Source organism: Zootoca vivipara, chromosome 1 (assembly GCF_963506605.1).
Source record: "Zootoca vivipara chromosome 1, rZooViv1.1, whole genome shotgun sequence".
Lineage (NCBI taxonomy): Eukaryota > Metazoa > Chordata > Lepidosauria > Squamata > Lacertidae > Zootoca > Zootoca vivipara.
The window spans coordinates 22,051,015-22,078,245 of NC_083276.1; the positions used below are offsets into that span (position 1 = coordinate 22,051,015).

Here is a 27,231-nt window from a genome sequence, read left to right on the forward strand (position 1 = left end):
GTGTTCTCGAAGCTACGAACATGAGTTTGACCAAACTGCGGGAGGCAGTGGAAGACAGGAGTGCCTGGCGTGCTATGGTCCATGGGGTCACGAAGAGTCAGACATGACTAAACAACAACAACAAGGAAAAGTGGGACATTCCTGGATCAAATCAGAAACCGGGGTGGCTTCTCTAAATCAGGACATCCCTGGGAAATGGAGACACTTGGAGGGTCTGAGCGGAGGCTGTCATAGCTTTAAGAGTTAGGATTTATTCACATAGTTACACCTGAATTTAGATGGAGGGGGTCCAGATCTTACAGCACTTTCATCTCAAGAGAGGCTTTCCCCCCACAGCAGTGCAATCCAAGGCATCTCTCCCAGCTTCCCCTCAGCCTGCCTGCCAAGATCGTTCTCCTTTCCATTTTTCTGTTCCAAGCCCCCTGCCCAAAGCCCCAAACTCTTCATGTGACATCACACCCAGTTACCCTAGCAACCTTCCAAATTTCCTGTCTCTGTTTACATTTCAGGGGTGAGTGGGAGGGGAGGATAGTTCTCTTTGATTGCTAGTGGCCCTTAGTGGGCCCATCTTGTTTCTTAATGGCTCTGTACTTAGCTACCGTGTTTCCCCTTTTTAAAGACACCGTCTTATAACTTTTTTCCTCAAAGAAACCACAGGGTGGCTTATTTTCGGTGGGTGTCTTAAGTAAGATGCAAAGTGATACACAAAATAAGGAAAATATTTGGTGTGTGGAAGCAGTTTTGCATTTATTTCTATTCTGCTGCTGAGTCTAGTCTTCTTACAACACAAGGAGGCGGCTTGCTGGGTTGTCGCCCAGCAGCGCGCGTGGAGCGCCCCGAGCCTCTGGGAGCCGGAGGAGGAGGCTTGCTGGATCGTCGTTTTCCTTGTGTTTCCTTGATTTCCTAATCCCTTCTTATCCCCGCCCTGTCCCACCCTAACCCTTCCCCACCCCCACTCCCACCCCCTCATCCTCCTAGTGCCGTACCTTCACTGCATGTTCCCTGCTGGGGGTGCGGCTTGGGGGGGGGGTAATTTTTTCGGTTGCATAGGCTTCGTCGAGCGGCTTTTTAGCTGCTTGAAGGGGGAGCAGTCCAGAACGCTCCGTTTGTTTGCGCTGGGAGCAGGAGCGCTTTAGTGGCCGGGCTAATTTTAAGCTTTTGCCGTGTTTTCCGTGCTCTAGGCTAGCGCTCTGAGCGGGAGCGCTCTAACCGCCGCCAGCTACCGGTATTTGGGCGGCAGGGTGCCGTTTTCGCGCGCCTCAGGCCACGTGTCCAGTTTTAGGGCTGGCTTGTGGCGCCTTTGGAGGGGTGCTGTTGTGTGCGGAGGCTTCCACTCCCTCCCCCTCCTTTGTTGAGTCCATTGACAAGCGGCTTGAACCCGCTTGTCAGCGGTTCGTCAGGCTTTTCCTTGTCTGCGCTCTGACAGCCGCCAGTCAGCTGGGCTCGGGGAGGCTTTTGTGACAGCTGCAGGTCGCGCCTTTTTTGCCAAGGGAAGCGCGGAGCGGCTCCTGGCTCGGTGGCAGCGCTTCCTGTTTGGTAGTGCCTCTCAGTCCTCTGCCTTGCGGAAAGCCGCCTCCTCCTCTTCCCCGCCCCAGTTGTCTCCTTTCCTTGCTCCCCGCCTTTTCTCTCTCACACACACACAGAGGGAGAGACACCGTTCCGTGCGCACGGCTGCTCAGCCATTCTTTCGCGAGCGTGTCACAAACACCGCTCTCCTCCTCCCCCCACCCATCCTTTCTTGCGTGCGTGTGCATGCCTCCTCTGTGCTTCAGGTCAACAGCTCGGCGAGCGCGAGCGCCGAAAGAGGGCCGAGCGCGCGGTGCTTGTGCCTCCTCCTGCTTCTCCCCCCCGCCCGTGTGTGAGGGAGAAATTAGCAGTTGAGGGCGAGGACGGATAGAGAGCTGCACGGCGCTTCAGCAGCAACAGCAGCAACCAGTTCCAGGTGCCGAGTCGGGGCAGAAAGAGGAGGCGGCTTGTCGGGTCGGTGCCCAGCAGCGCCGCGCGGAGCGCCCTGAGTCTCCGGGACCCAGCGGTGCTCTATAGCCCTTTGAATCCTCCTCCTGCTGCTGCTGTGGCTTGGGGCGCTCCGTGCTGTGTTGCTGGGCGCTTTGTCGGTCCCGCTGCTGGGGCGCTCGGCGGTCTCATTCTAAGCGGCGCTGCTGCAGCAGCAGCAGTAGCTAGTTCTGGGCACCAACCCAGCAGCCCTCCTTTTCCTGCCGCGGCTGGCATGCTGGGTTCCGCTGTCTCGGGGTATGGCTTATTTTCGGGGTATGGCTTAATTCCGCAAAAGTGTAAAAATCCTGCTACGTCTTATAAAATGACTACGTCTTAAAATAGGGGAAACACGGTAGTGGCCAGGGTAATCTTCCTTTGTCCTGCATGTTGGTTCAGCCTGCATTTTTTACATTGCTAAGCTGTCTCACACCTGGGTTAAGACTTCAAACTATTACTAATTTCTTTTTTTAAAAAAAAATGGGTGTCTTGACTCTGGGGCTCACATCAGCTGGAGGGCAGTGAGAGCGCACCTTGCTCCAGGAGGAGAAAGTGGTTTGCATTGAAACTCCTGCTACAGTGAAGAGGAAAAGGCTCTGATTTGGCAGCAGTTTTGATGCAAATTTGGGCAGGTGCCCAGGATGGCTCACCTGACCGCCCCCTGGCATGGTCATGATGTTGGGTGATTGACAGGTGTTTTGTCCTTCACACTAGTCAAAAGCTGGCTTCCTGGATGTCTTGAGTAAGATGCATGTGATCTGAGTTCTGCAGGCATGCAAAAGAATGCTATCCTGTGGGTTTTATTGTCCAGTGACTTGTTTCTGAATATTCATTCAGCTCACCCTTATCTTCAGAGTGGTTAATAGCCAGGAGCTAACAGAGCTAACAGCCAAACCACCGTTCCTCTCCCCTGGAAGTCTGCATCAAGGTGACTTTTTGTAAATATTCATCAGCATCTTCAAGACAATGTGGTGCTTCTTGTTATTTCAAATGACGGGGTGTTAGAGGAGGAGGAGAACCTTTGTCGGGAGACACACCGTGCTCCTTCTGGGGTAGTTTGTCCACCTTTAGTCCCTACCCTGCGCTCAACTCTCACCTGTGGATCCTATTAGCTGTCAGTATGTGACAGTGGCCACACCCCAGGAAATGGCTTTGAGTGACCTGCTAACCAGGTGAGGGTTGCTGATGGGTTTCAAACTTTGATGAGTTAGGGACTTCCACTGCTTGTGAAGACAGGATGTGGTGGATTGAGCAGATGAAACCAATAATGGTTCCGGCGGTCAAGAAGGCAGTTTCTGCACATGCTGTAGAAGGACGTGACGGGCAGGTGAGGCTTGTCAGCCTGGTAAGATAGCCCATCTAGAAGAAGGAAAACTCTGGTCCTAAACCTCTGCAGCCTTGTGGGATATATTAGGGAGAAGAAAATGCTAAGGAGCAAACCCTACACAAATCTGGTCTGGAATCCCTAAGAGGCTTGGATAACTCCTCGTTCACCTCCTTCCGGCAACTCCTGCAGTCAAGTTGGTGCCAAACATATTGCCCTGCTTTCCTTTGGACCACATCAGCAAGACCAAGAGGGGGGGCCTTGTTTTTCTGGGCAGCCTACGACCTCCATACTCACTGCCCAGGCTTGTACCCCTGGAGAGGTCACTTCAGTGCTGCTAACACAGTGGTTTGACTTCACCCCCAAAGGTGCACTCCATTGTCTCTCAAGACAGATGGATCTCTTATACAAAGATCTCTTATACAATATTCATTATTGTGTCTCCCCCTCCCTTTTAGGTGTGGATTTCTTATGATGGAGGCTGCACTTTTGTACCATTATTTACCCTACATGCTGAGATGATTATAGAAGCAGATTCATGTGTTTACACCCAAGCGATTATATTTGTGACTGACGCGGCAAACCTTATCTACACTAAGGCAGGTAGGAAAACATTAAAAAGTGGAGTCGTCTGCAGTCTTTGAAGACTCAAATATGAGATTAGGCTAAGAAACCCAGGTTCCCTAACTTATGTGTTCTCTTAGCTAGATAGGGAGAAACAAATGGAAGCACCTGATGCACCTAAGGAATTCACTCTCTGCTGGGCAGAACCAGGGAGCCCTAAGGGTGCCCAAACCAAGAACCATGTAGACTAGAGACATAGATTCACTGCATCTTCTATGACTTCTATGTCAAGTGGGATTGCAGGAGCTTGGGTGACCAACAGCAAAGGCTATTATCATGCCTCCTGATGCCCCTATTTTCACATTATTCTCCAGGGAATAAATGCCCTATGCATTCTGCTTGCTGATATCTCATAGTATAGTATGGTTTGCTGGGATCCAAAGAGCTGTTGCAATCTTCTAGTGGGTCTTGGAGGCTTTTAATCCACTCATTTCTTGCTGGAGCACCCTGCATCTACCCCCACCTTCCAAAACCCTCCACTGCAGATCAATCCATTCAAACCATGAGGCACAAGGAGCTTCTTCCAAAAAGGAACAACACCTTCTTGCATGCTTCAAAGTATTTGACCACGTATGGCCTTGTTAGATCCTGGCCATTTGCTTGGATTTGTTTAGGAACTATTGTCTAGAGTTGCATAATTTAGATACACTTTTTCCTGATCAAAACAATCTATTTCCTCATTGCATTGATTAAGAGCTGTTAATCCCTCCAAATATTCACAGAAACCTATTGTTCTAGAATAAACTCATGCTTCCTATGCTAATAAGATTTGGTGCTTGCCCATTATTTATATTTCTCCTTTTCTGTAGGTTTAATGAAATATGCCAAGTTTTTACCGCCGGCAAAGGGTATCTTCAACATGTACTTTGACCACCCGGGAGTATTAAATCATATTTCTCTGAATGAAACAGTTAACACATTTGTAATGGAGATGGATGTGGATGTGGACACTTTATTGAAGGTTAAGTATGCTTTTGATGCGTGAATGAAAAATGTCTATGAGATTGTAATAATTCTTGTTCTTGTTAAGGACAAACCTTCACTCTTCCAACATGCCAAAGTAGGAAGCTATTGCTAGAATTGACACTGGAGTCATTAATCCAGCATTTTTTTCACCAGTATCTAGATATCCTTATAATAGATTTGATTCTTTTTTAAAAACAAAACAAAACATTAAAAGTTGATTTCAGAAAAGCCATCATTATAATAGGTTACAGCAAGAAAGACAATTCTGTGGTTCCTGAGAAAGAATAGCTGCTCACTGCTTTCGGGGGGGGGGGAGCGGGAGCTACGTTTGCGGTCCCTCAAGCTCTGGCCTCACATGTGCTCCAGTCATTCCTGGAAACCTCTCCCCAGTCCCAGGAACCCTGGTCAATTCCCTGCCAAGAAGGACCATTAAAGCTGGCAGTCTGGGCATTGGCTGGCCAGGCAGCAACACCTTGAAAGTCGGTGGACCTCAGCGGCACAGTCAGGTCCAAATAGCTCAATCCAAACCATATTTCCTATATATGTACCCTATATTCTGAGGGATTGCATTAATGAAACTTCCAGAAAACCATTGGGTTTGCCCAACCCCCCTAGTGGAGGCAGAGTCACGTAATGCTTCAACAAAGTTGCCACCTTCAATTCCTTCCCTTCTTTCAGGTGGTTCTTGAAAGTGCTTACCGTGTTTTCCCAAAAATAAGACATACCCATAAAATAAGCCCTAGCAGGATTTCCAAGCATTTGTGCAATATAAGCCATACCCCGAAAATAAGACATAATGATAGGCACAGTTACACGTGATGTAAACCTTCCCGCCAGAGTGGTACCTATTTATCTACTTGCACTTTGATATGATTTCGAACTGCTAGGTTGGCAGGAGCAGGGACCAAGCTGCAAGAGCTCACCCTGTCATGGAGATTCGAACCACCGACCTTCTGATCGTCAAGCCCTATGCTCTGTGTTTAATCTACAGCGCCACCCGTGTCCTAGAGCACATAGGCGGCGTTAAAATAAGGAAATGGCAGCAAAGCCAAAGATCCCCCCGTGGAAAGCTTTAAATCCCTGCAAACACAAACTCAAAAAGGACCACTTCCACACACACATGCACCACCACAAACAACGATACCGCGCTTTTCCTTCGCAGGCAGAGGGCAGGTAAGGGAAAAGGCAAAATGACAGCAGGCGCGGTAGATGAAGAGGCAGCTGGCGCAGTGGTGCAGAGGGCAGCGAGCAGCAAGCAGCAAGCAGCAGCATGTGCGGGGCAGGAATTGGAGCGAGCACAGGGCAGCAGGCGAGAATCCGTCCGATGAAAAAGAGGAAGCGAGCCAAAAGGAAGTCCTCTGGCTTGCGCCTTTGCTTAAATGCCATGCCCCCCCAGCCGGCTGATTGGGCAACTGGCCGGTGATGTGGCTGGGATCCCCCGGGTGCTCCGGATATCATCCCCTCTCCCCGGGGGAGAACAGGGCGGTCCCATGGTCCACCGCAACCCCACCCCACGGTTAAGTGGAGCAGAATTCTGGAGGGCACCAAGGAAGAGCCGTGGCTGGATGCGGCACCTCCTGGCAACTGTTCCAGCCCCGCCACCAGCGCCCTTAAGACGGTACCATACTTATTAAAAAAATAAGACACCCCCAAAAAATAAACCATAGGTTTATTTTCTTGAGAAAATAAATATAAGACAGTGTCTTATTTTGGGGGAAACACGGTAGCTTTAACTGACTCCTACCTTTATCTTCAGTACCCTGAAGAAATACTGGTTTTTAAAAACATAGTCTTGTACTCATTAGAAATTTAAGAGAAACTAAGGAGAAATTTTGTGATATCAGTATTATTTTGTGATTACTGCAGCTATGTCTGTGCTGTTTAATTACCAGTTTCTAAGCAATTTCTCTTCAGATTGTTATTATAAATTAAATTATTTCTTATTTTTTTTAATTCCCATTCATTCCTAAAATAGTTTAGCAAGTTTTGTATCTATAAACACATGAAAAAATAATATAATTAATTTTCTCACTTTGTTCCAGGATATTGACTTAGGTTTTGAAGGTCCTTTGGCTGTACAGTATATCACTGAAGAGCAAATGATATTTTTAAACCACGAGCCACTGATAATAGCAACACCTGAGAGATTCAGTAGTCTGCAAAGAGGCAAAAGATTAGATTATGAGTAAATATAAATAACAGCATAAGTTTTGTTAAAAAGCAATGTATTGATCCGTCAGGTTTTTCTTTTTAATATACCCTGCTATTTTACAGAATATAGCAAAAAAGCAGCTCTCTAATTTGGTTAAATTGTTCAGAGAGTTGCCACTTTCTTGTTCTGCCTGCTTTTAGAACCACTTTGTACTACCATTTGCAATGTATACCGTGTAATACAAGTTTCAAACTAGGACCTAGTCAAAATTCATTAAAATCATTAGATGTGTGATCTGACATCATCAAGGTGGTATTAAATGTATGCTTCTTTTTAATTTAGGCCAAGAGGATCGGCTATAATCAAAGAGGTTTTTAGGACGTCAGCTCCTCCGGGCTTTGTATCATCTATACTGGTAGATGTTCTAGATCGGTTTCCTGTTGAATCTAAAACTGTTAGCCCTTGTACAGCAAACACTTTAAGAGTTTTGCCCCCTCTAGCGGGCAGTATATCATACAGGCTTCAGCTGACATCTCCAGGTTTGTGCATCACCGGATAATGAAAAGTTTTTGGAAGGAGGGTCTTTGGCTTATGCTAATCACACTTCAGTGGGAAATGTATAGGAAAAGAATAGTAGAGAATACTATTGCGTGGACAGGCAGAGTCCCCCCAAACCCCAAGCGACCCCTGAGCGGAACAAAGACTCAAGACAACGTGTTACGGGATTAAAATTGGCCACAACTTTATTAAGATTCAAGTGTAGGAAGACCTTGGCTCAGGCATTGGGCATTATCCTTCCCCAGTCCCCAGCCAGGGATCTGGGGGGACTTCAGGGTTATCCAGAATGTATGGGGGTTGGGCTAGCTCTGGAGAACATATGTTCAAGCAGAGAGAGCCTGCCCCCGTTCGCCGCCGCTGGAGGGGGAAAGCAATGACACCCACTCAGTGTATGGCCAATGCTTCCCCCCAAGACCCCTTTAACGGAGGGAACCCTGATCTCGATGCCGCAAAGGCGGGTGAGGTCACCGCCTCACACACACACACACACACCTTTAGGAATATAGCCAAAAGGAAGGCCTGAAACCGCCAAAGTTGTGACGTATTGCTACGGGAAAGGCAAAACCTGCCAATGCAGGAAAATTCCTTTCCGGCCCTTCAACAGCACCCCTGACGTAGCAGCGCCCATGTATCTGTGGAGAAAAGGTTAATCTACAAAAGAAAGCTTCAGTTAGGGTGTGGAGGGTGGGAGGAGCTCTAACTTCTGCTTGCGGGTAAGATTGAAATTCTACTGTGTGAGCTGGACAGTCCCTCCCCCCTTACCTGTCCTGTCCCCTGGCAACACCTCCCCAGGCGGGATTGGATGATTGGCTGGGGTAGGCAGAGACCCCATGTATCCAGCCAGGAGAGGTAGTGGCCAGATCCGAACTACCAGGTAGCCACTGTATGGTCCAGGGGGCTGCACGTGACCACGCAAAAATCACCCCCCGTTTAATGCAGGGAGCGGTCATTCATCTAAGATTGGTTGCATGGTGATGGCCCCTGCCCAGCATTTCCTACTTTCCTATGTAGCCTCTTTTATATGTTCTTCGCCACCCAGTCATTTTTATTTCTACTAGATCCCCTTCATCATCATCATCATCATCATCATCATTTATTACTTATACCCCGCCCATCTGGCTGGGCTCCCCCAGCCACTCTGGGCGGCTTCCAACAGAAAAATGAAATAAAATAGTCTATTAAACATTAAAAGCCTCCCTAAACAGGGCTGCCTTCAGATGTCTTCTAAAAATCTGGTAGCTGTTTTTCTCTTTGACATCTGATGGGAGGGCGTTCCACAGGGCAGGCGCCACTACCGAGAAGGCCCTCTGCCTGGTTCCCTGCAACGTGGCTTCTTGCAACGAGGGAACCGCCAGAAGGCCCTCGGCGCTGGACCTCAGTGTCCGGGCAGAACGATGGGGGTGGAGACACTCCTTCAGGTATACTGGACCGAGGCCATTTAGGGCTTTAAAGGTCAGCACCAACACAACAGCTAGCCAATCACTTTACAACTATGTGTAAATTCTTACTTTTCTTATGGAGATAAAATGGCAAAATGAAGGGAGGATATGGAAGGTGTATCCCAGAAAAGTAAGGTAAGGAGTTAATCTGGTAGCCCCATAAAAAGAAGAGAAAGAGCCCCCAATTTCCAGCCTGTGTATGAAGCATTGGATTTCAGCCTTCACTTGACACTGACTTCATTTCTATGGTTTCTGGCAAAATAGAAAGTTTCATGAGCTGTGGGAGTTGCAGGGCTGCTGTTGACTAGAAGAGTCACACAGGTTGGGCCAGTCTGTCGAAAATTAGGAATCTAAACTTTATATCAAAGAAGCCATAGCTTCAGGTCAGTTTATCTTTTGTGTAAATTAGGCATATTCATAGCAGCAGCAGCAGCAACAACAACAACAACAACATCAACAACAACAACAACAACAAAGGGAAATGAAGCTTCTGCACATTGAATGATCTTTTCATTATTTTCTTGTTTTCCAGGTATTATTAATATATTTAAACCAACTGATCGTGAGAAAACAGTGGTGATTCCAGGCAGTAGCAGTTTCTTCATTGTTCAAGTTATAGATGACCAAAATGCTTTAGGAGATGCTACTATGCCTAATAGGGTGCTTTTAAATACAGACATTCCACCTGGGAGGTGGTTCTTGTATGACTTTGGCACTGAAACTAAGAGAAAATGGAAAATTGTTGTTGACATATGTAGATATACAATACAACAGTTTGATGACCTACCACGCCATGCCATTAAATACTTGGATATTGGATCAAAGCTGGAATTTAAATTCAGAGTGACTCCAGTTAATATAGGTAAGACTGCATATATTTATTGTCTCTCTGCTCTTAGGTTTTCTATATAAAATGTCTGAAAGTGTTTGAAATTATATGAAAGCAAGCTCTTTATAAGTTATCATCCTCATTTGAATAATTTAACTGAAATTCAGCAAATTCAGCAAAAAATAATTATAACCAAGATTTATCAGTGCTTAAGAGAAATTTACAAACAAACTATCAAAGCTTATCTGACTTCCATAACTTTTGCAGATGTTACATGCTCTATGTGTGTGAGAGAGAAGGATTGGGTCATTTGTATCCAAAGCTATATTTCATTAAAAATCCTTCAAAAATAAATTAAAAGGCAGGTAAATTCACAAATATATTAAAAAGCACCAAACAGAATTCTGTGTGCAATAATATATCTTATATTTCCATCTTTCTAAACATTGCAAGTCCTAGATTTGCACTGGATAACATTATATATTTCTTTGTATACCCAATAAGAAGAGTCCAATTTGTTATATGTATTAATTCAGCCATTGAAATAGCAGGTGCCTTCAGATTGCTTATTCCTTCCTTCATTGATAGTATATTGGAAAATATGTTATTTTTGCAAGGTATTCATCTTGATTGCTAATAGTGCTGTTGCTAGAACAAACGAAAATGATAACAGCAGGAACCCAGCCAGGCACCTTTAGTTAAACTAAATGCCGATGAAGTAATCCCATTCGTATAAACTCTTCAGAACAGATCTGTTTATTCATTATGTTTGTCAGATGCTTCATACAAAACCTCGGAACTCAAACGTAATCTGTTCCGGAAGACAATTCAACTTCAGAAACATTTGAATTCTGAGGTGCAGCTTCCGATTGGTTGCAAAAACTTCTTGCACTCAAGTGGAAGCTGGACGGACATTCGAGTTCCGAGGAATATTTCAAAACCGGAACACTTACCTCTGGGTTTTTGGCGTTCAGGAACTGAAACGTTCAGCAACAGAGCCGTTCAAGTTCCAAGGTTTGACTGTACCACGAAGAATGGTACTGAAAAGCCACTGAGAACTCCAAGGGACAAGGTCACACCTCCCCTCCATATCTGTCTTGGTAAAGGTCACTCCACATGGCATCCAAGGCAGTTTCTGTGCCAGAACCAGGCATGCAACCCAACTGAAATGGAGCCAGAAAATCAGGGGTTGGAGGTAGCCGCCTACCAACCACTTGAACACCTTCCCCTTTATTATGAAAAAAAGGTTTATTTCAAAATGTATATGTCATATAGATTTTGAAACTAGCAGGATATCCTATTGACTCCCATCCTGCCTACAGATCTTTCATATGGATTTTTCTTTTTGATGTGCATTTGTACACAGATGTATATAAAATAAGGATACACTGGAATCAGCCAAAATCCTCAAGTATTTTTCAACCCAACTGCAGTCTCAGAGTAGAGCTAAGTTTTCCCTCTTGTGTGAGGTTATTCTACAGGAAAGAAATACTGGAAATAAACATCATTCTCATTGTTTCCTTCCACAGCGTATAATGTGTTTCATGCTAGGCTAATGCACATAGTAATTGGAAGGCCTTCTCTACTGGATGTGAGCACAAAGTCTTACTTTGACGACAACAATAGCAATTTAATCGATATCACTGTTCATAGTAGATTTTTTGAACAGGTAACATGCAGCTGGCTCTGTTCAGAGTACCTTGATAAAGTACACACAGCTTTAATGTGCATCGAGACTCCAAAATACTATGTTCACAGTCTTCTCCCATGTTTTTGTACAGAACAAACTTATGTTGGTTTTAGATCAGTTTACACTATGGCTTTCTTCAAAGAGTCCTGGAAATTGTAGATTAATGAGACTTGGTTGCTGGATGTGTTGGGAATTGGTTGAAGATGTGAGTAGGTTTGGCATTGAGCTGGCAGGGAGGGGCCAGCTTGTGTGTTGGGGAAAGGCATTGGGTTGGATAGTTAGTGTAGCCTGGGGGTGAGAAGGAGCCTCTCCTGCTGGACATTAAAAATCTCAGGGTACACTGGTAAAGGCATCTGGGTTGAAATTCGAAGGTCCAGATGACGTGAGGTGGGGGTGATGGGCCAAAGGACTTCCATTCAGTGGCCGGGGGCTGTAAGCTTAGTTTACCAGACTTTTAAGGGGACCCTTAACCCAGGACTGACCCTTGTGAATAATCATTCAGCAGTCAGGTAGGATGATTTGGGATACACACCCAATGCCTATGCCAAAACCTTGTGGCCAGTTTATTTCCAAGTCCTTCTCATGTCGTTTTTGTTGCTTACTTCCCAGTTCCCAAGGCACACTGTGCATGGGCCTGCAATCCCCCTCCCACAAGCACACATTTTGAAAGCTATAAAATGTTAATCAGCCAAACGCTTGAAAAACATTTTCACCTGGCAACTAAATATATGCAATGAAGGAACCAGGCAAGCCTCCCTAGGGGTAGCATTCCACAAATGGGGAGCTACCTGTGATGGCACCCTCCAGACGTCTTGTACAGAAGGCACATGCAGAAGGGCCTCAGGTTAAAACTGCAGGGTCTTGGTTGGTTTATATAGGGCGAGGCGGCCTTTGAGGTTTTACAAGTCCTGAACCATTTAAGGCTTCATGGGTCAAAACAGCACTTGGAATCGGCCCAGAAACTAATTGCCAACACCTAGAACAGGCTAGATCCTGGATACAAAAACTGGCCATTCATAGTGTTATACTCCTTTTGTGATTCAGCTTTGGTTTATTTTATCATCTTCAGGCACCAGTTTAGCACAGAAACAGCTAGACTTACTGAAAGCAATGGGATGCAAGTTATTCATGACTACAGTGTGACCGTGTCTTACACAGTCGTTCAGTTCAAAGCATTCTAGATATCTGCAAAAATGTTTATACTCAAATCATTGGAACTGGACCCCTTCATGAGCATCCTGGGCTCCAGAAGCCCTGAAGTGCTCTTGCGATATCTTGCAGGTCCATCCAAGTTCTCTCAAAATCACCCAGGAGGATCCAAGAGCCGTCACACAGAGAGGCAAAGCAAGGCAGAGATAGCTTATAAGCTACTGTAGTTCTATTGTTATGAATGGGGCCCAGTCCCAGCTAACTTTACCTGATGTGTGACCCTTGCCTTGGTATGGATATATTCTTTATCATAGGCTTGCTTTGGAGTATTACATTAATAATATTTAATATTCCTGTTTGAGAGGCATTTGTCATATGAGAATTCTTAAAACTATTCCAATGGAAGACAGAATTTGGATTTCTTCTAGTACGTACAATGCACACATGCTGTGCTGGTGAAATGAATGCAAATGCCTTACATGAACAGCCATGCTTGCATGGATAAGGCTCTATGGCAGGGGTCAGCAAACTTTTCTACCAGCGGGCCGGCTCACTGTCTCTTAAATCTTCTTGTGGGCTGGACCACGCATGCACAGATGCACACACAAACACACATACACACACACACCGGCGGAGGGGGGCTTCTCTCTCTCCCCCAGCCCCTCCTCCTGATTTTCTACCTCCTCTGGCAGCGGTTAGGAGCTGGAGGCAGTGGCGGCAGCTCTCGTTTCTGGGAGAGCTTTCCTGGGTGCCAGGTGCAGGGCCAGCAGGCAGGCCAAGCTCCGGACGAAGCCCGGCAACACGCCTACGGGCCTCTCTATCCATGGCCACGTCGCTGGCCAATCCGAAGCCTCGCCGCCCATGAACTGAGAAAACCCAGAGTGGCTTCGGAGGCGTCCGTGGCTTCGGATTGGCTGCGGGAGCTTCCTGAAGCCAATCCACAGCCGCCTGCCGCCCATTGCAGAAGTCAGTCCCCAAACCAGTTTAGCACGGGGACTGACCGGATGGGTGGCAGGGTTCTTGGGCCGGATAAAAGAGCCCCCCAGGCCTTATCCGGCCCACAGGCCTTATTTTGCCAACCCCTGCTCTATGGAGTCAGCTACATTAGTTGAAAAACAGCACTTTGAGTGCATTATAAACATGCAACACCAGATGGTGCTGGAGAAAAACAAACAAACTAAATTCTTTGTAATTTTCCATAGTGTTTGTTTTCTTTTGTTATAACGATTTGACTTCTGACTTACTTATAGTGGGTTTCCCCCCTGTGTGTAGATCCATCCTATGATGGGAAGCTAATTATATTCATCTATGTTGGAGACCAATTAATGTTATGCTTTTTCCTAAACATCCCTAGGGTAAAACTACCATAGCTGTGATTATCGCATTGGGATCTCTCCGATGTGAAGTGACAACTATCGTCTTAACGCTGAAGTGTTCCTGCTCCTATCTTAAATCAATGCATTATGTTCTGTCTGCTAAAACCTCTCCTTCGGACTGGCTAGTTGAGGATGTCGACGCGGAACCAAATGGCTCAGCGATTGCCAGACTTTTAAAAGAGTTACCGGTAAGGATCCTAAATCCTATATGTTAGTTTAGAATTCTTTCCTGCCCTTTCTTAAATGTTCTGAACAGGGGAAGGGTCGCACCCAGGCACAAGACTCCTGAGTTGGATGGATTTAAGTGTGGCCTATGAAACAGAGAGCGATGCTGAGGACATGACTACACTCTCTGGCATCTGTGTCAGTGAAGCAGACAGGTAAAAGCTAAGTTTTCTTCTGATAGAAGGCAGGGTCAACATTTCCAACCGTCTTTTTAAAAAAATCAATTTTTAAAATGAAAAAATGAAAAAATTCCTTCAGTAGCACCTTAAAGACCAACTAAGTTTTTATTTTGGTATGAGCTTTCGTGTGCATGCACACTTCTTCAGATACACTGAAATAGGAGTCCCCAGGCGCTTATGTGGAGAAGGGGTGGGGTGGGGAGGGGGTATCACTCAGAAGGGTGGTGATTAATGAAAACATTTTAATTTTTAAAATGTTTCATTAATAACAATCTAATGGAGGATTATCACATTAATATGATGCCTATTCATGCCAAATCACAATACAACCAAAAGAGTCAATTAAACAGTTCCGAATTAAACATTTTTGGATGACTTCCCATGTTCTGGCTATCAGGAGCTGATGTTATTCCTTGATCCTGCGCCAATTCTCTTAATTAGTCCAAGTTCCGCAATTCTGATCTAAATCCTTAGTTCTAGCAGCCACTGATGTGATGACTTTTGATCGTGTTTAATAAATCCAAATCCATTAACTTGCAGAGGGAAATATTTGTTTACCTTCTTCTTTTCCTTCATGTTGTAATCTGTCAATTTTCTTCAACATTGCCCCAACGTCAAAAACTCATGTGTAGGTATGCCACAGCTCCATTTTGCCTCTCTGAAACTGAAAGCAATCCAGCGTCCGGCCGCGACTTCTGGTTAACTTCCAGTGTTTATCTCCTTGTTTCTTCTAATGAGCTGGCGTCTCACCAAAACCGTAATAAATCAGAACTTGAGCTCTCTTTAGTTGGCAATGTTACCAATCATCACAGTATTTCACACAGTCTATTCTTTCAAGCACTCCATAAAGAAAATTATAAATTCTTGTTTAATCCCGCTTGCATTCCCTATATAGTTGTAATCCATTAGTAATTTCATTCCATTAATATAATAATTGATTCTTTTTCAGTGAAGGCTTGCCGATTCATAGCACAGCAAAAATAATGTAAGAAAAGAACAAAGGCTCCCCTTCACTTACGCAGCGGCGTCCAACCCCCGCAAGTTCAGCGAGAAGATTGCGCTGCGAACTCTCTGCGTTCCAAGTCCCAACGGCTGTCCGTGGGGCACATGCACAGTAGCGCAAACCCAGGGACACAGGGCCTGGACGCAGAGACACTTGGACTTTATTATATAGGATGAGCTCCAGAGGTCTTCTCAGGATATTTGAATCAGAAGCCCTTTTATTTCCTTTTCCTCGCTTTCTTTTCCTTTCCCACTCTTTTATTATTTTCACCTTCATGTTTCTTTTTCCTGCCTTCCGTTGGTCTTACTTCTTGTGTTGTTGTTTTTATGTTCTCTGCTCTGGGTCAATGAGGGGTGTTGTATGCACATGAAGGTGATGGCTGGCAGGGAAGGGAAAGTCTCTCAAGGTGGGAGGCTGGAAGAAGGGAAGCTCCCAGGTGAGAACTGGGAAGAACCACCCCCTTATGCATGAGACACGGATTGAGATCTACCTTTGAGAGAGGATTGCATTTCTCTCACTTTCTCTTTCTGTTTTCATTTAGATTAGTTTGCTTTCTAAATTTGTTCTTTTGTCTGTATTAATAAAGCCTTAATAAAATTTTATTTTTTAAAAGAAAGAAAGAAATCAATGCTACTGTTAATAAGTGTATGAATACAGGGTTTGAGAGATGACACAAAGGGGAAACCAGTCTTCTTATTCATCATATAATTTCCCCATTTTTTCATTTACAAAGATTATCACACAAATAAATTTATACAACCAATTAGAAAACATCAAATCATTTACCCCCCCCTTTCTGTGCTTACTTATGTTTTATCTTTTATCACTGCATATCCAATTCATATCAATCAAGCAATCTTTATTACAGTCCAGAGACCCAATAAACCGTTACAAAGCAATATACAGTTTAGACAGCCTACCTCCAGGTTAAACAAGCATTTTGTTCAGTCTTAAAGATAGGGATCATTGGTTCTTGCAACTACTGGTAAAAACTTCGCCACTGCCAATGTTTTAGCATTTGACCGGTCTTCCAATAGGAATTTGACATAGTGAGCTTCTGATTTTCCTGGGAAAGTAAGGGTAATATCAGTTGAACCCTGGCTTGCTCATATTTCACACAGTGAGAAAAATATGTTTTATAGAATCGATGTCTTGGACAAACGAGCAAAGCCTATTTTGGTAGGGGATTCCTCTCAACCTGCCATCCAACACAGCAGAAAGAAAAATGTTTAGTCTGGCTTTGGTGAATAACCTTCGATAATTTGGAACTGTCAGGTTTCTAATGTAAGGTGTTAACTTAAAGACATGCCCATATTGTACTCCTACTGCCAACGGACTACAGACTGCATGTGATCTGGATCGCAAGTCACTGTGTGTATTATGCCATAATCTTTGCTTTAACGTTTTAAGAGCGCTTTCATAACCCAGATAATGAAGTTGGGTGGGGTGGGGGTGACAGACCAATAGAGGTGGCTTTTCTAGCCATGGTTTTCTGCCATAACAGAAGTTAGGGACCTGTAGCAGAGATTGTAGAAATTTTGCCTGAAATTTTGCCCCGTCTAGCTTGGGCAAGTCCCCATTGTGCCAGACATTTGCAGCATAGAGGAGTTGAAAAACGGATTTTGCATTAAAAACCCTTAAGGCTGCTGGAACATACACGCCGCCCTTTGTGAAAAAGAATCTGAGTATGGCTAACTTTGTGATCTCCGCCTTTTGAAGGGAGGTTTGCCAGTGGTGATTCCAAGACCTTGTATGATGGAATGTAAGCCCTAGATAGCTGAAATATTTAATCTGTTCAAGGTTGTGGCCATCCAGCACCCATTTGAAGCTTCTCTTGAATACTAAGATTTTTTATTTTTCATAATTCATGGATAATCCATTTCCAGAACAGTATTCAGAAAACTTCCTCAGCAGATATTTCAAACCCGGTCTGGAACATGAAAGGATGGCCGCATCATCCGCCTATAACAGCAAGGGGGTCCTTCTCATTCCTATTTTTGGAAAGCGTCCATCTGGGTCCATTAGGCTCGCCTTTAGGTCATTTAAAAATAGGCAGAACAGTGTAGGGGCCAAAATGCATCCCTGTCTCATCCCTCTAGTCATCTCGATACTGTTCGATAGCTGTCCCTGTCATCCGCATCTGACCTGCAGTTTGGTTCCATTGTACAGGGCTTTTATAAAAAAGAGGAGTCGTTTGTCCTGAAATATCAGATTTAATTTGGACCATAGCTGGGATCTGGGGATAGAATCGAACGCTGATTTCAGATCCATGAAGGCCACAAAGAGTTTGCCCTGTAGGGACCTGGTGTACTTCTCGGCTAGGAGGGACAGCATTAGACAGTGGTCTGATGTTGAATGATTCTTGCGGAAGGCTGCCTGGGCTTCAGATAGTATATTATATTCCTTTAGAAAAGTTGTCAGTTTGCTACTGAGGAATCAGGCATACAACTTCCCTATTATTGAAAGCAGGCTGATTGGCCTAATCACACAAATAAATTTATACAACCAATTAGAAAATATCAAATCATTGACCCCCCCTTTCTGTGGTTACTTATGTTTTATCTTTTATCACTGCATATCCAATTCATAACTATTTACTATTTATCCTTTTTATTTTATTTAAATTATTTTCACTGCAGCTTTTTATGTCAGTCCCACTAATGATTTAAGTTGTTTGCAAAAATTCTTCAAATAATCAATAAATGTGTTGTTTTTTGTACAGCCGAACTACAGGCCACCATCTGTTTTGGGAATTGCTGTTCCACTCACAGAAAACTTTTATAATGCTGACCCCAGCAAACCTAAACAGAGGGATTATTTTACAAATTCAAAAGTAAGTCTTCATAGCTACTCCTGTAAAAGCTTTGAGAATGTGCATTTTTAAAAATTGCTATTCATTTTGCACTCCGTGCTGTTGCAAGTTCCTTACATACACATACACACATTAAGAAAAGAGATTTCTTATAAAAGAGGAGAATATTGAAATTCAACTTCCACATGAGCACTTCTATAGAATTTGCCCCAGAACTTAGGCATCCAGCTTGCACATACTATAGACTCAGCATCCGCCTGCCTCCCACTATAAACAGCTGGTTTTCACATATTAGCCTAAAAAAAACAACCTGAAAATTTGGGCTCGAATCCTTGTGTTTTAACTTTATGATCACCTCATGGCCACCTCATATCACTTGCCAAACCTTGCAGTAATAGGATAGATCAGGATCAGAACATATGTTGACACAATTGCCCAACTACTTTCCACACACTCAAGGTAAATATACTTTAGGAGTAAAGCGAGATGAGTGCTGCAACCCCAGAGTCGTCCGTGACTGGACCTAACAGTCAGGGGTCCCTTTACCTTTACTATCCCTTCTTTGCCATCAAAGATCTCTGAATGAGGAGAAGGACTCAGATCTATCCAATTTACATATGTTTCCCACAGAATTCTGGACAATACAAGCAATGTGCTGGCAAGTCAAAGCGCTCCGAATGTGGATGTACAGAAAATATGAAGCTGTCATTTTCTGTTGCCTTTTCTGATTGCAAGGAGAAGGTAAGGGCTATGCCTACATGTGCAGCTTTTTGTTTGTTATTCTGAGGAGCTATATAGTATCCTGGAACCATTACATCCAGTATGTAAAGTATTTAAAAATAACAGTACATTAAGAAACCTAAGAAGATAAAAAATACCCTTAGCTAGTGCTGAGAAGATGACAATGTTGTGGTAGGCAAACATCTCATGGGGAGAGAATTCCTCAAATGGGGCGTCATAACCAATGAAACCTTTCTCTGGCTGCCTTCTGCCCTACCTCGGATGGTGGGGACACCTGAAAAAGAATTTCTAAAGAGTCCCATGGAACTTCAAGGTACTGGGTTCCCAAGCCGTATAGGGCTTTAAAGGCAAACTTTGAATGCTGTTTAGAAATGGACTGGTAGCTAGTGAAGCCTTTTAAGCCACTCACAGTTACTAACTTAGCAGCTGTTAGTAACTCACAGTTACTAACTTAGCAGCTGCAATTTCTGAGCAGTCTCCAAAGGTAGCCCCAGATGCAACCCAATACAGTAGTCAATCCTTGTTTCCAGATAACTGTGGCCAGGCTATTGCTTTCCAGAAGAAGCTGCAGCTGGCACACCAGCCTAAATTAATGTGAAAGACATTCCTTCCCACAAAGGCTTATCTGGTTCTCCATTGACAAAGCTATATTTAGGAGTGTGCTCAAGCTAGGAATTTGATCCTTTAGAGCAGTGTTTCCCAACCTTTTCCCGACTATGGCCCTCTTCTAACCTTGTGTTCTTCCTGTGGCCCACCCCACATGGACGTAGCCAAGAGGGGGGCATGGGGGCAGCTGTCTTTCCCATAAGTAAAAATCAATTAAAATACATGCAGAGTCGGTCCCACGCTGCCAATGGGCCCTGCGCTCATCGCAATACCCGATGGCTCTGATTTGCTAGGCGCTGAGATGGATTGCACCCTGCACCTTGCAGAGTCAGGCCCAGGCTGCCACCAGACCCAGCACTGGCAGCAGCAACAAGCAGCTCTGGCTCGCCCAGCCCTACCCATTGCAACTCACCACCGCACTTAGCTGACCTGGGAGTTCTGGATTGCGGGCTCTACTGGTCAAAACGGGAGCCTCAGCGATTGCCCTCTCTTTCTAGAAACAAACCAGGACTGCTCCAAGAAAGCACACGTGGCAAAAGGGAACGTTAGGCCCTTACCTGCTTGTTAAACACTACTTTAGAAGGAGTGCAACCTTATGCATAACAGATTTAACAGATGTACCACCAATAATAATAATAATAATAATTTATTATTTATGCCCCACCCACCTGGCTGGGTTTCCCCAGTCACTCTGGGTGGCTTCCAACAGAATATTAAAATACAATAATCTATTAAACATTAAAAGCTTTCCTAAACAGGGCTGCCTTCAGATGTCTTCTAAAAGTCTGGCTTTCATCCAGCTCATTACCAATTTGTAGGTCCAGCATCAAACTTCCTGTTTAGCAGAACTAAACCAGATTATGTAAATACTTACATTTGTGTCATTCCATGTCTATCCATGCAGGCATTATTTTAATGTCAGTAATTTCTATATATCTTTCATTGCCAGGCCCTGCGAATGAAATTCCCAGTATCAAGGCTTCCTCTCTATTTCACCATTGAGGATGAGGGTCGCTCTGTAAATCTGACATCTCCTTATTTTATCACAATCACAGAAGTCAACAACAGAACCAACTGGAAAGTTTCAGGTAGGGAGAGGAAGAATCTTGGGATTCATCAGTATCTTTCATATCAGAGAGGTTCTGTTGGAAATACTTGTCAGTATATTTTCAGCTCTCTTTCTTGCCCTATAGTAGGTGTGAGGAATCTTTGGTCCCCCGTATGTTGCTGAATTCCCATAATCCTATCCATTGGCCATGCCTGATGTGGCTGTTGCAAGTTCTAGTTCAGGGAAGACTTGATGTGGAAAGATATTAATCTAGTCTAATTCTTTCTGCATGCAAAACCTATTATACCCACAAACCCTTAAGGCCTGAATCAAGCATAACACAACCCATTGGTTTACCATAGATACTGAACAGGCTGCTGAAGTGTACACCTCTCCCCCTAGCTGTTCCTCCTCCTCCTCTACTTCTCCTGCTAGCTTTTACCATGATTAATAGTTATGGTGGCATTTTGGCTATAACAAAGAATAGTTAAGGTTAACCAACATTTCATATTAATGTTTGCCCACCCCCCTCCTTTTTCACCCACTCGTGATAATAAATCACTGTTAGTGATTTTTCTCTGGGGGATGCAGGGGTACGCATGACCCTAAACATTTTGTGAATCTGAGTTTGGCCTCATTGAAGGGCAGTATTTTAGATAGATAGATAGATAGATAGAGAGATAGATAGATAGATAGATAGAGAGATAGATACTTTATTGTCATTGTACATCCCATAAAAAACACACACACACACATACACACCCATCACAACTCCCCAGGATCATATTATTTAGTTACAGCATTTAAGATGGTTATCGCTCTTGGATAGAAACTGTTTTTTAATCTAATTTCAATATGAGTAGAAAAATGAGAGTACTGTACCCCTAAACCTTTTCTTAGGGGGAAAAAAGCACTGCTGTTAGTTAACCTCTGGAAAGGTGCTGTAGAAGAGCCTGTGCAGTTCTAATACAGCATGCTGTGCCTCTGATACCTCTCTTACTTTTACATTTCATGAGAAATAGATCTGGCTATTCCTCTGTCTTCAGCCCCTACTGAAATGTAAAAAAGAATGAAGAAACTCAAACCTACCACTCTGAGACTGTTTTAACTTTTTTTTCAGGTACCAATAAAACATCAAGTATGTTAAAAATGAAAAAATATTTGGAGCACAGACTCAAAACTGAACTATATAATCCAGATGGCCTATCTATAACGATAACTGTAAGTGCTGGAGAAAATACATAGAGTGGTACCTCGGGTTACAAACACCTTGGGTTACAAACACTTTGGGTTACAAAAACGTTGGGTTACACAGTCCGCTAACCTGGAAGGAGTACCTCGGGTTAAGAACATTCTTTCAGGATGAGAACAGAAATTGTGTGATGGTGGCGCGGCGGCAGCGGGAGGCCCCATTAGCTAAAGTGGTACCTCAGGTTAAGAACGATTTCAGGTTAAGAACAGACTTCCGGAACGAATTAAGTTTGTAACCAGAGGTACCACTGTACTGTGAATGAAAAGACCAAACCTTAAACCCAACCTCTTCTTACCTTAAACTCTTTGTACCAGGGTGGTCCAACTTTTCAAATGAAGTGGGTCACAAGAGTAGTCATACCCTTTCAAAGTGCCCCAGTTTTCCTGGATCATCCCGGAATTTGAAGAAGCCGTCCCAGCTTCTGATTTGATCCTAGAATGTCCCATTTACCCCCCTCCAGCGCCACTACTGACCCTGGGGAGGAGGATGCGCCAGTGCTTGCAGTGATGCTGCGCTCTTGCACGAGTCAGCATGGCATGCCCTGATTTTCATCAGAGGAATGTTGGAGGGTGTGGAGTACTTTGACACGGAACCTGCGGGTCACACAAAGCCGTGTCATGCAGGCAGGCGGGTGGGGTGGGGTGGGGTGGGGGAACGAGGCCATAACTGATGCACTCCCCCCAGGTAATAAAGGCTTCGGGCTTTGGGAAGGAGGTGGGAGGGCTCTGGAAGGGTCCTAGAGCCCTCTTACCTCCTTCCCAAACTGGGAAAGCACTAACTAGGCTTTGGGAAGGAGACAGGAGGGCTCTAGGACCCTGTCAGCCCTCACAGCTCCTTCCCGGCTTTGGTGAGGCACTTACCCAACTTTGAGAAGGCAGAGTGAGGGCTGGGGAGGGGGCATCAGGTGTTGCTGAGGGGTGGGGAAAAAAGCTTTGAGGGCCACGTGTGACATTAAGTAATTTGCATATTAAATCAAAATATCAAAATGTTCTGTTCCAAGGATATAACACAACTGCTACCGTAGTTTTAGGGCTGATTTTAAGGCTGCAGCTATACTGACAATTGCATGCATGTAAGATGCTTTTCTGAACAAGCAGCTCCTGTCTGTTCTACGTGGTACTGCACATTATTTCTGTGAAATATTTCAACTGAAAATGAACACTTTATATTTTAGTTATCGGTTATGACATTTAAGAGAATTGATTTTTTTAAAAAATGGAGCAGCAATATTGAGGCAATATTGCACCATATGCCACATTGCAGTTCAGTCAGCCAAAGCTGTGTTTCTGTTCAGGTCATACAAAACACTTATTTTCTGTCAGCAACCAGATCCCATCAATAGCCAAGGATTAAAATTTTAATTAAAAAAATGAAAACAAATGTTACTGCATATTAGTAACAACTTTCCCCCCTTTCCGACAGGGATCTGAGCTTTTCCATTTCAGGGTATCAACTATTCCTGGAGTCTCCTTTTGTAACTTATTTGACGAATTTCAGGTATTGTAATTAGCTCTTTTTTATAAAAAAAAAACCACACATGTTACACCATACTATAGAATGAATTAACAAACATAAAATAGGATACAAGATTGCACAAAATGTCCCCAAATATGTAGCCCTTACTTCAGCACATTCCCAGAGAACAGCAGGAATTAGCAGCTGCAAGGGGGACTGGACTGGACTGAATAAGGACAATTTAGGGAAACACACAGAAGTGGAAGCTAAAGCAGACTGGAGCTTTTATACAGCCTCATATATATGAATGACTTTAATGACTTTCTGGAGGCCAAGGCCCAGGTTTGAGGCAAGTACTCTTTAGTGAGAGAAGCCCAGCAGATATTTAAATAGCACAACTGTGACCAGTCATTGACTAAAAACACTGCAAGGCAGGGGAACCCTCTTCATCTCACAAAGCAATGGCTTTGAATGTTGCCTGAACCTTTTGCCTTGTCACTTCTGTTGTACAAGCTCTAGAAACTTAATTGTATGTGGGCTTTTTAATTAAAGTTCAGAGTCTGTGCCATGTGCTGACTCTGGCACAGCAATATGCCCCCTGCCCTCTTGGCAGGCCTGCCAGTGCCAAACATATGACCATGGAAAGGCTACCATCTCAAACAACAGCTGTTAAGAGTCACTGGGCCAGGTTAACTTTCTGCTCCAGCCTTTCCAATTTAATGCCTTCCAGGTGATTTTGGACTGCAAAGGGCTAATGGGGATGGGAGTCCCAAATGTCTGGGAAGGCTAGTCTGCTCTGTCTGGCAGCACCTCTCCAATATTTCAGGGAGAGTTCCTTCCTAGCCATGCTACCCCAAATCTTTCTGAAGTAGAAATACTACTAGGAACTGAACCTTTGGCCTTTTGTAAGCAAAACGTGCTTTACCACTGAAGTGTGAGCCTTCCCTCATAGAATCTGATTGTCTGAGATTACAACGAAAAACCTAAGCTTAACATAGAGAGCCATACTTTCTTAGCCAATACTTTTCTGGGTATTTTATCTTACGAGGTACAATATAAGACAGTATCTTGCAACAAACCACATGCAATGCTTACCAAATTGGTTTCCCTATAAACTCAGATTACTGCTTCTGTTCCCCCACCACTTAGATTTGCAAATGCCAGCTTTCACTATCACTCAGACCAGTTCATTATCTTGTCAACAGTGTGCGCAATATGAAGTTTTTGAAGGGAAGTGACTGCTGTACTTACAATATTTTCTGTTGCAGATTTATATTGACGATTCTCCACTGGCATTCCCAGGAAACTATCTTATCAGTACAATGACATCTATATTAATTGGAGGCATTATTTTTGTGGCTTATATTCTGTATGTATTTGAAATTGAGATATGGAACTTCTTAAAAAGGAAACTAAGAAGAAATAAAGTGGCATCAAAACCCTCACCCAAGAGAGATTCAGTAAATTCTGGTGATTCTGCAGGAATTTGACTGGCAATAGTAATAATGTTATAAGAATGTGTTGGTTTTTAAAGTTGCTGCAAGACCCCCTCTTGCTTTTTTCAGGACCTATGTTCCACAAATTTTAACGGTATTTTTTTGAACAAACATATGTACAACTATTTCATCTTTAGCTGTAGTCTTTCTGTTTAGGAAAAATATTTTTGAAAAGATGTGAGGAATTTTCTCTTGTTGTCCCTCAGGATGAAATGCATTTAGCCACTGTTGGTCATGAATTTTACTGAAGTTTATTGGGGAATATCCCCCCCCAAGCCAAAAATGTCACCAAAGCAGTATACAATAAAATAGTTCATATATTTAAAATACACTGCATTGCTAAATGTGTCTACTTGCACCCCTGTTTATTTTATGTACCGGTTATTTCTTGATTAAAGAGGTGCTTCCTCCTCCTATTAATGTACGTATGTGTACAAACTTTGGTATTTCCCCAACCTAATAAAATAATAATAATAATAATAATAATAATAATTTATTCATATCCCACCCATCCGGCTGAGTTTGTTGCAGGTTCCAACAAAATATTAAAAATACATTAAAACATCATTCATTAAAAACTTCCCAAAGATGAAGTTTTTCTTACTTCTGCATTATCACCATTAATAGTATGATATTTCTGCAATACAATTTTATCCACTGGATCATGGTCATCAAAAGTTGCAAATCCCAAGCCCCTCTTTTTACCAGATTGTCTGTCTGTAATTATTTCAATTGTGTTGATTGTTCCATATTCTAAGAAGTAGTCTCTAAGGTGATGTTCCTCAGTATCTTCTTTAATTCCACCAACAAACAATTTTTCCAAAGTACCATGAGCTCCAGGTTTTCCAAATTCCTCCCTGGCTACGGCTCTTTCTGGCTCAACCACTCTTCCATCAATGGAATGAGGTCTGGCAGCCAATTGCTGCATCAACTTAAGCCATGGAAGAGAATGTTACAAAACCAAATTCTCAAGAGCGTTTGCTTACAGGGTCTCTCATAACTAGTGATGTTAAATTCTCAAGAACACTCAATTGATGAGAATATTATACATGGGCGGGGGCAGGGGGGCAGCTGCCCCCCCCTAGAAGCAAAAAATTAATGTATTTTACAGACCATAACCAGCACTTTTTCCCCTCCAAAAACTGAAGTGGAAGGGGCTTTGCTTTAGCGAGAGCAGCTCGGTCTCCGCTTGCTGGGGGGGGGGGGACACAGCTGTAACAAAAACACATCAAATAAATAAAGCAAAGTGGCTACCGGTAGTTAAGCAGTTAAGACAATGGAGCAGAATACCCTTTCAGGCAATATTTGATAGCTCACCACTTCACCCTATTGTTCTTCAGTGGGAGTTGTTAATGAGCATTCAGGGATCGCATTAAGAGTTCTATTGGCGATTTAATGAGGGTGCAGAGGATTCAATTTGACTAAGGTGGCTCTGCAAGGCTAAAAGGAAGTGAATAAGAAAAGGGGGGGCTGTAGCTTTGATAGACACAGTGATGTTTATAAAAAGCAGTGGTGTTCCAGTCTGCCCCTCCTCCTGCATCTGTATACTGTAAATCAGAGGTGCCACATCCCAAGAGACTCTGATCTACTCACAGAGTTAAAAACTGGGAGTGATGATCTACCCCCTTTTGGGGGGTTCAGGTCAAGGCTGTTGAGTTTTTTTAAGGAAGGGAAGCCCTGTTTTGGGGGGTTTGGGTCAAACTTGTTGAGCTTCTTTTAGGAGGGAGGGAGGCCCATTTTTGTTTAGGGCTTCAGGTCATAGTTCAGCTTTTTTTAGGGAGGAGGAAAATTTTGGGTGAGCTTTTTTAGGGGTGCCAGTGATCTAGCAGTGATCTACCACAGACATCCAGTGATCTACTGGTAGATCACAATCTACCTGTTGGACGTGCCTGCTGTAAATCAAGCAGAGAGAAAGCTGCTTACAAGGCTCCTGTACAGGCGTACCAGTATCTTCCTCTTGCTGCAGAGTTCCAGCATCACCCAGAGGCACCGACAAATGTGAGTTATCCCTCTCTCTATTTCTTCCTTCCTTCCCTCCCTCTTCCATCCTTAATAAAATACGGGGGGGGGCAGATAAGCCCCACATAGAAAGCCCATCAACATGGGGGGATAACTCTTTCAAATGCGGTATTTACCAGTAATTGGGGGGGGGAGGCACCTAGGCCTCTAGGAGTTGGCTGCTATGCCTAGGAGTAGGACAATTCAAGAAAGCAGAATGATGCATATGCTATGGTAATATATCAATAGAATCATAGAATTGTAGTCGGAAGTGACCACAAGGGTCATTTAGTCCAACCCCCTGCAATGCAGGGATT

At 43.9% G+C, this 27,231-nt stretch overlaps 3 protein-coding genes across 3 annotated transcripts in view; all 3 read left to right on the forward strand.

The window, feature by feature from the left end:
- Window positions 1–7,312, forward strand: part of LOC118078169 (cation channel sperm-associated auxiliary subunit beta-like) — a 60,726-nt gene extending 53,414 nt beyond the window's left edge. Inside the window, exons 16-18 of the mRNA XM_060282950.1 lie at window positions 3,775–3,919; window positions 4,750–4,901; window positions 6,949–7,312. Coding sequence (XP_060138933.1) covers window positions 3,775–3,919; window positions 4,750–4,901; window positions 6,949–7,095 — 444 coding nt within the window. The 3' untranslated portion in view covers window positions 7,096–7,312. The remainder of the gene's footprint in view (window positions 1–3,774; window positions 3,920–4,749; window positions 4,902–6,948) is intronic.
- Window positions 7,283–14,139, forward strand: LOC132593216 (cation channel sperm-associated auxiliary subunit beta-like). The gene is made up of 4 exons (XM_060282956.1): window positions 7,283–7,293; window positions 7,401–7,597; window positions 9,588–9,917; window positions 14,078–14,139. Exons 1-4 carry the CDS (start codon window positions 7,283–7,285, stop codon window positions 14,080–14,082), a joined length of 543 nt encoding a protein of 180 aa, XP_060138939.1. The 3' UTR covers window positions 14,083–14,139.
- A 40-nt stretch (window positions 14,140–14,179) lies between these two features.
- Window positions 14,180–24,924, forward strand: LOC118079481 (cation channel sperm-associated auxiliary subunit beta-like). Its single transcript, XM_060282958.1, has 7 exons — window positions 14,180–14,287; window positions 18,229–18,339; window positions 18,949–19,059; window positions 20,615–20,753; window positions 21,834–21,934; window positions 23,388–23,462; window positions 24,689–24,924. Exons 1-7 carry the CDS (start codon window positions 14,180–14,182, stop codon window positions 24,908–24,910), a joined length of 867 nt encoding a protein of 288 aa, XP_060138941.1. The 3' UTR covers window positions 24,911–24,924.
- The last annotated feature ends 2,307 nt before the right edge of the window (window positions 24,925–27,231 follow it).